The sequence below is a fragment of the Astatotilapia calliptera genome, chromosome 16 (genome assembly GCF_964374335.1).
Source record: "Astatotilapia calliptera chromosome 16, fAstCal68.1, whole genome shotgun sequence".
NCBI lineage: Eukaryota > Metazoa > Chordata > Actinopteri > Cichliformes > Cichlidae > Astatotilapia > Astatotilapia calliptera.
Genome location: NC_137437.1, coordinates 32,852,446 through 32,861,077, shown reverse-complemented (window position 1 = coordinate 32,861,077; position 8,632 = coordinate 32,852,446). Strand labels below are relative to the sequence as shown.

Genomic DNA, 8,632 nt, shown 5'->3' with positions numbered 1-8,632 from the left:
TCTTTATCATGCACCAGCTGGTATAAGGAACTGCTCCCCAGTAGGCTTGGATTACTATGCTTTTTGTATATAAGAGTGATAGTAAACCATGCCGGAAATTCCGTGGAGTTTTTAATTTTTTGAAATTAACTCCATGAGACATTTTAAAGGAGGTGCAAACATCAACTTTGTGTTTGAAAGTCATTCCTTCAAGTTCCTGTAAAGTGACCCTTCTCTTGTTGCTCTTCCTTGGAGCTTTTCCCAAGCTGTCCAATGCCATGACTTCCTAAAAATAATTTAGCAAGCCCAACCAAGTGCAGTGGATCCAGAGAGGTCACAGAAGTGGATAAAGGCAGAAGGCAGCATTCCTAGGTTTGACGGATGACTCTTTCTCAGCCCATTTTTCATGCCCTTGGCCTCCTTATTGGGAGTGCAGAGAGAGGAACAGCGTACGTGGAGCCACAGGTATTATGCCCCAGCAGAGGCTCCTGGGCATGAGCTCATAGTGGAGGGTGAGGTGAGATGTCTAGGATAGAACTTGAGCTGTTGGGAAAGATGCTAAAGTTGCCTTTGAGCAACAGTATGTGCATCTTAGTAGGATTGTGTTTAAACTGTGGGAACCAGATGTGTTACACTGCTTCTGATTGAAGTGAGTAATAATGCTTTAGTCTTAAGTCAAAAAATAAAATCTAAACTATACATTAAAGATCAATTTATTAAAAGTGTGGACACATTCCTAATTATAATAATAGTTGAGCTTAAGATTATCATTCAGGTGACTCGCTTCATATATGTGCCACATTTTAAAAATAAAAACAAATTTAAAAAAAAGAAGTTCTTACACTTGTATTCAGTCAGTATGTTTTATGCAGGAACATATGTATTGTTTTAGCTTCATTTGTGGAAAATCAATGGGAATATTTAACATGGGAAATGAACAGCAATATAAAAAATCTTATGTATACATCAGATATCAGATTAAATAGAGAATTTACTACAGCAAAGCTGTATAGACTGTGTTGTATGTTTACACCACGTGGGGGAAAACCTACTATCCACTGTTGAAATACAACTAAACAAATAAAGTATGTTAATTGTTAAATATGCTGTTTAACTATTGTTGTTACTATGTTTAAGCAGTAATCTAAGGGTATTCATGGCTCTGTTTTTATAAATGGCCTCTGCAGCTTGCTTGCATTTCAGAGCTTTTTTTTTTTTTTTTTTTCCGTCAAAACGGTTTGTAGGTTGAAGTAAAAGTAAAGAATTTTATCTTTCACTAAAATTCAAAGCCAAATAACAGTCCCTGCAAACACAGCACATTTTGGTATTACAGTATTTGGAGAAAAAGAAAGTGCTTTGTGTGTTACAGCAATACTCTGCACGTTTATTGAATAAGATCTGTTAAGAATAAATGCGTAAAGCAATTTGATATGTATCCTTTTGAACAACTTGAGTGTGTTTAACCTTTGCTTTTCATTTACATTTTTCATATAAATCACCCAAGATGAAAATGGATTGAACACTAGGTGTATGTGTACTTTCTGCTTATTCATGCAAATGTGCTACTTGGTGATATCTGGTCTGCTAAAAAATAAATGTATACAATGTGTATTTGTTCAAAAGTCTTCTTTTCGTTCTTTGCATTGTTAAATCTACGAGTTATGAGGACCACGGTGTGCTACACACTTTGAGCACTGTCAGGTAGTGATCTTGTGTTTAACATAATCTTTGTTTTTGCTTCTTAGCCGGCTGACTTAGATAACCACTTAAACCAAAGAAGTTTCCTTCATGGCAGAAGATTACTCATCACTTGAGGGCTTAAATGTGCTCCCCTCACCAATCTTGTAAACATGCTGACCTTTCCTTTGCAGACTTTAGTATTGTATACATTAATAAACATTTTATAACACTGAAATTGTTTTGTTTGTTTTCTTTTAATCTATGTTATGGTTAAACACGATAATGGTGTAGATCTTACATAGAGGTAGGTAAAGATTATCTATTGTGCTTTTCCTTGTTTTTCTGTCAAACTTGTGTGAATGCACATATAAAATACGACTATAGTTGTAAATAATGAGGTATGCAGTGTGTACAAGTAATCCTTGCTCTTAGATCTGTATGAGGTCATTAAAAGCAAGTATTCCTAAATGTTTATAGATAGCTCAGGCTTAAAGTTGCTTTTCAAACCACCTGGAGATGGCCATTCAGAAGCAAGCTACCCTTTTCAGCGAGAGAATGTATTAAGGGCCTCCATATGACCCAGTATAAGATGAATATGCATTATTGTGAAATGTGAATCCTACAAAGCTAGTAGAGTCCTAGTAGTAAGTCTCCTTTAATTCAATACCTTTGACCTAAAATTGCGTAGAAAACATGTAGGCTAGTTAAGCTTGTTGCTGACAGGGCTGTATGGTTGTTTAGTTTTGTCATAGGGCTGGAATCTAGTACACTTTAGAGCAGGCAGGGCTGTGTATCACCCATATCTGAAAGGAGTGGCGAGGTTACTCAACCCTTATTTACACAGTGTGGATTCATGATACAGAGATTAGATCAGATTATTCATTCTCATTCTATATAAACAACAAAATCCAGGTTGGTTGTGGTTTAATGTTGCGCAGCACCTTAGACCAACCTTAACCCCCGATCCCTAGCACTAACTATTGACTTTATATATTAACCATTGACTTTATATACACTAGCACTGAGTAGCAAGATCAGTAATCAGATACTGTAGAAATACAAATTTCCATTAATTTGGATTGCACAGTAACATAAAATCACATTATTCCTTTAACACAGTTTAATCCAATTAAAACGGAGACTAACCAAAATGTTCTGTAGAAGCGATTCGCAATAAAAACCCTTTTGATTTTAATTTTGATTTCTAACAATAAAGTGAGGGAATCTTCCTGTTAATAAGAGGACATCGATACCGGCATTTCCTTTGCCAACAATAAACTTTGGAAGGAAATTTCCACAGCAGTCGTAACCTTACTTTTATTACTGTCCGATACAACGTTTATAAAATCCACAAGAAAAAACTTATTTAAGATCACTATATTTTACGCAGCTCTTTTGCGTACATCGTTAAAACGTCTAATGAGCTTTATTTCTCCGACGTTTGTGAGCGAGCGAGCGGGGTGTTTTGATGGTGTTTGTCTCCCTCCTATGTCCGAAATCAAGCAAACACCCTGCGCTTCTTCCACCGCCCCATCCTTCTTCTCGTTCACTGCACAGTAGTAAGTAGCACGGTAGGAAACGCAACTGTTTGTTTGCACAATTCAGCCAAATATATATGTAACGTAAACGCTCGGCAGTGCTTATGTTTATAGTGAAAAAGATATGTGGGACCAGATTGTATAGTCACGGTGGCCGAGAGGTTAAGGCGTTGGACTCGAAATCCAATGGGGTTTCCCCGCACAGGTTCGAATCCTGTTCGTGACGATAAAACTTTTGATTGCCACAAATTTCTTCTTATAAAACACGCTCACACTCAATCGTTCAGAAACTTGTCAAACTGGACCCAATTTATTGATTTAATACAATGTGTGTCCCCGAAGGGTTACCCACGATACCTAGTGCTAAATGACAGATTCTACACTCTGAGTGAAATCTGTGTTTAAACTGGGACACCTTGAAGACAAAAACAACGATAAACCGAGATTAGTAAAACGGATGCGACATTATTAAAAATAAATAAATAAGCAAACCACCGTTCGTTTTACGGTTGATAGTAAACTCACATTTCCTCTCGTCTCGCGTTGTTTGTGAATGGAATTCATTTGCTATGGTAAAAACCAACTGCTTTCATTTGCAACTCTAAACAGCTAGGTTTTGTGCCTTTTTATGGTTTTGGATGCAGTATCTTACAAGGATACAACTATACAATTGTTCTCTATATATTGATTTGTCTATATAAAATCACATTAAAATATACTTTTACGAATATACCCCTTCGCCGTGTAGAAAAATGGAATCGTCCGGTGGAGATAAAACTGACCGGCAGTACAGCTGACGTAGTTTTTGGGGCATTGTTCAGGAAGGTTAAACCGTGTAGTTGGCAGTGTGTACAGTTTTTTTAAAAAAAAAAAACAGCGTTTTGGGGGCCGTAGTATTTAGGGATTAATACCTCGGACGTTTAACAATAAGTGTTGTTCGAACAACAGCAACGCTACTGGGGCTACAGATAGTTAAAAATAGACACACTAGTCGTATAACAAAGCATTTGGCCAGACTGCGCGCTAACAAGGCTAACAGTTCTTTATACTTACAAAAGGCACACAAAGGAAATGCGGTCGATTAGTTTAAAAGCATTAAAAAGAAGTGTCTATATGATCGAGTGGGTCTACTAAAAAAGGCTAGAAGTACAGGCAGCACATTAAGCTGTAATGTAACTTGCAGTCAGTGGAGTGGTATTTGTTAAAACAGGAACCTCAGATTGAACCAGGGATTCTGGATTTGTCAGCCTATTGGTATCTGATTTCGAAACATCGTTTTGAGTACTTGACAGCTACTTTGCAACGGATTCTACGTTAGCTAATTTTATGAGAAGAATGAAGCTGACATTATGGCGATAATCGCGAAAAACGAGATATCCAGACACTCGTATTCTGAAACTAAAATAAGGTAGCTAACTGGGAGCTAGCAAACATTTAGCGAATTGTTCCTTAGCGGAGCTATCTTGTCACCCTGCTAGTGTCAGCTGTAAAGAGTATAGTTGTCCTTCACCACTGTCACAAGCGTTTGTGTTAAGTTTAATGTGGGTTATCTAAGGCGCTGGTCCCCTGTGTTTTATGTTATAAACAGTTAAGATACGTGTTAGAAGTAGCAAGGCTGACAGGCTAACTAGTTAGCTAAGCTGAAGCTAACGGTTTTAGCTCCCCATTACATAGTAACGACAGTTATAGCTGCTGAGTTTGAGTGACAGGAAGAGAGACATCAGTGGTCCGTTTTTTCCACCCTCGACACTAATAATGGCAGCACCAACAAACGAGGCCTTGTTTTTGATAAAGGATGTGAAGCCTGGCTCGAAAAATTTGAATATCGTGTTCATCGTTTTGGAAATAGGTGAGTAGTTGGACTGTGAGGCTAAAGCGGTCTCTCCCTACATCAACTCGTGCTCCTTTTTCTTAAAGGGACCGGCAGCTTTGCTGTGAAAGCCATGAGAGATACAGCCTAAATACAGTGAGGCTTTGATTTAATACTGTTCTATGTGAAAGTTGAGAGTTGGCCTCTGGTAGAGCTATTTGTACCTTGAGTCTTTTTTTCTTTTTTTCTTTTTTTTTTTTGTTAGGTCGAGTAACCAAAACGAAAGATGGCCATGAGGTGCGCTCATGCAAGGTGGCAGACAAGAGCGGTAGCATAGCTATCTCCGTTTGGGATGAACTCGGCAGCCTTATTCAGCCAGGGGACATCATCAAGCTAACCAGAGGGTAAGACTGCGGATGTAGAAATCTTCAATGTTGCCAGAGAGATCGGTGTTTGCATATTTTGTATGTCTGCACCAGTTTAACCTGGTATTTCTCTGCTAGCTATGCATCTATATGGAAAGGCTGCCTGACCTTATACACTGGAAGAGGAGGAGATCTACAGAAGATTGGAGAGTAAGTAGATGGTCACACACATCTATTTATGTAATGCTCCGGTCCCTCTTGGAATTCTGCTTAGCGTATCACTCTGTTCCAGAGTCATGCTTTGTAAAATGTAATGGTAAAACATTTTTAGTTTTAGGCAGTTTTAAAACACAGTCAAGCATTTTAATGCATTTCACAAAATATGATTGGAGCATTTTTGAAGTTTATTTCTAAAGCGAATAAAATTTCATTTTATAAGTTTGCACACTGACCTCTACTACAGTACAGTTTGTGGTTGTTACAGTCTGGCTTTCCCTTGGCTGATAAAGTGTGAATAGTGGGGCATTTCTTCATAAGGATGAGTGCAATACAGCTGATGGCTGAAACGATCATACAAGATGATTAAATGTTCTCTAATATCTTTCCAGATTCTGTATGGTGTATTCAGAAGTGCCCAACTTCAGTGAACCAAACCCAGAGCTGCTAGCCCAAGCAAACCAGCAAAACAAGTCTGTGAGTACTCTTAGGAAACTGGCCAGCTGGTGCAGACCCCTCAAGAACACTTTGGTTGTCCTGTTCTCACGCAGATCTGTGCATTTCCCCAAATAAATCAAGCTAAACTGTCTTCTGCAAGCTTTCTGCATGCCTCAGTCTAAGTGAAAATATATTTAAGGTGGCCTTCCTCTTTGTCTACCAGGGGAAGCCTGACCAGAATCAGAGGGGGAACTCTCCACCCAATCAGAATTCAGGTACATCTGCTCCACCAGGTCAGTGTATTTTCCTAATGCAAATTTTGAGTTAACCACAAGCTGACTGATGACTTGTGTGCATGTGTTATGTAATTGTACACTTTGATGCTAACATTGGGTTTGTTGTTGTAGTCACCTGCATTTACAAAGCTTTATGTCTGTACTGATGGAGCCTCAAAACCTCAGATTCCAGACAGGGACTGGCATAAGGCGAAGCAGCTAAAAGAAGTTCGTCTGTCATCAATTGAATTATTCACAAATGTGCTTAATAATCTTTTAAGGGATGAAAAGGCTGGCATTTCAAGGGTTATGTAATTTTCTCACTTAGTTTAGTTTTAACTAGAGTTAAAACACAACTTGGCGGTAAAATAAAGAAAATACACCAAACATGAGGTGGCAATCATGAGCTTGCTTCTAACAAATGACTCATGTTGTGATTTTAAAAGGAAGAAGGTGACATGTTAAAACAAAACACACTTCAGTCGCACCCACAAATGTGAGACAAAAAACAGAAATGAGTGAGGACTGACTCATGTTTCTAACCTGCAGGTAACGGTGCCATGCCGCCATATGCCAACAATAATCAACCACCTGGTGCACCCCGTGACCCCACGTTTGGGAACGTCGGGCGGCCCAATGGACGGTCGCCTGGCAACGGTGCCCCTTCGGTTACTGCTGCTGGAGCCCCACCAGCTACAAAGTCCTCAGTTACAATTAGCAACGGCAGGGACCCACGACGTGCCAAAAGATGAAATTGGGGGTTAGAAGGTGCAGGGGAGGGTGGTATGTGAGAAATCTATGGACGTCACCATTTACCCCCCTCTTACAGCTTTCCGACCTGTCTGCCCCGTCTTCATCACAGCCTGTGTTGGCTATAAAAAAACAAAAAAAACCAAACAACTGACTACTTGCAGAATTTCTTTCTTTTTTAATCCAGGCTAACATGATCAGATGTGTCGTCTGTCATCCGTAGTGCAGGTAGTGCTCTCATAAGCAGCACAGTGTGATTATGATCTACCACTTTATGCGTTTTCAGGGCTTCTTAGATAGTCGCGACCTGGTGTGGCTGAGGTGTGGGCAGCTTCCCAGCCTGCACCCTTCTTCTTCAAGTTGCCAGTTCTGTGCCAGTGTTACCCCCCCAACTCCCAAACAAACACCAACCTGAACCCTTGCCCTCTTCATGTTCTTTAAAACTATACACCCTACTTGAACACTTGATGCACTTTCTTCTCTTAATTTATGTCGAGGCTTAGCTGTCATTTAATTCAGGAAATCAGTTTCTGCTTTATTTAGTTTTTTTAGAGGAAAAAAAAAGGCCTTAAGTTGTGAAAATAAGTAGTTGAACTGACTGCCCACGTGAAACTCTTCAAACCAAACTGTTTTCTGAAGTGACTGTGTGAAAGGAAAGGTGTTAGTTTTGAGTTTTAATTATTGGTAGGTAGACTGATAGTAAACGGTTTCTTTTTTTCTTTTCAATAAGACATGTTTTGTTGTTTTCTTTCTCTTTTTTTCTTTGTTGGCCATCAACTGTACCTTTAGGGACCACTTAAATACTGGCAAAAACAGTTCACCAAATAAATTTTAGAGCAATTTTCTGTCACATTTGCTTTTCTGTAGTCTGTTTGAGAGCTTGAGTTACTCGTACTGTCGCTGATATATTCTTACACTGCAGTTTAAAGCCTACATGAGAAGTGTTCAGGGGCCTGAATGCACATCACCCCAAAAGACTCATCGTCCTGTAAACATGCTGCCACCTCTATTAAAGCTCCACACTGCCACCAACGGCAAAATAAACCTCCTTTCTGCTCATCATTGCACTCTACAGCACCATCTAGTGCCCAGATTGATAAATTGTTATTTTTGGACATGCCTTCGCATGATTTGCTTTGCCCAGACAATGGTTACTTTACCGTTTTACTTTTCTTTACTTCAGGTTTTTGGCGAGATTGCTCAAGCAGAAGTGGAACTGGAGTTTTATTGTTTAACTTCCTTTATCACAGTTGGGTTAGGACCCTTATGTCTGTACAAATGAAAGCATTTGCATTAAGAATTTTGTTTTGAAGCAATGTGTTGCTTTGACAAAACCCTGTCTTCATATCCTCTGTTGCACCAAGCACCTAAACGTTATGGCCTCAGGATGGCGCAATTTCCCAGTCTCACTTTTCTGACGCACTTGTGGTTTTTCTCTTTTTATTTTTATTTTTTTGTTTGATTCTTACTCTCTGTCAAAAGGTGAAAGGGCCTTTCACGTTAGTTTACGTACATGTAGACTTCAAGCTGCACAAAAACACCAGGACACCACCTTTGTCTTCTGTGTGCACAAGTGGAACA

The 8,632-nt window shown here is 39.2% G+C and overlaps 1 protein-coding gene and 1 non-coding gene across 2 annotated transcripts; both read left to right on the top strand.

The window, feature by feature from the left end:
- The first annotated feature begins 3,341 nt into the window (after window positions 1-3,341).
- On the top strand, window positions 3,342-3,423 carry trnas-cga (transfer RNA serine (anticodon CGA)). The gene has a single exon. It is a non-coding gene; the product is annotated as a tRNA-Ser (tRNA).
- A 574-nt stretch (window positions 3,424-3,997) lies between these two features.
- Window positions 3,998-7,901, top strand: nabp1a (nucleic acid binding protein 1a). Its single transcript, XM_026145072.2, has 6 exons — window positions 3,998-5,046; window positions 5,273-5,411; window positions 5,511-5,582; window positions 5,981-6,065; window positions 6,250-6,319; window positions 6,851-7,901. The coding sequence occupies exons 1-6, from the start codon at window positions 4,953-4,955 to the stop codon at window positions 7,051-7,053; spliced, it is 663 nt and encodes a 220-aa protein (XP_026000857.1). The 5' UTR covers window positions 3,998-4,952; the 3' UTR covers window positions 7,054-7,901.
- The last annotated feature ends 731 nt before the right edge of the window (window positions 7,902-8,632 follow it).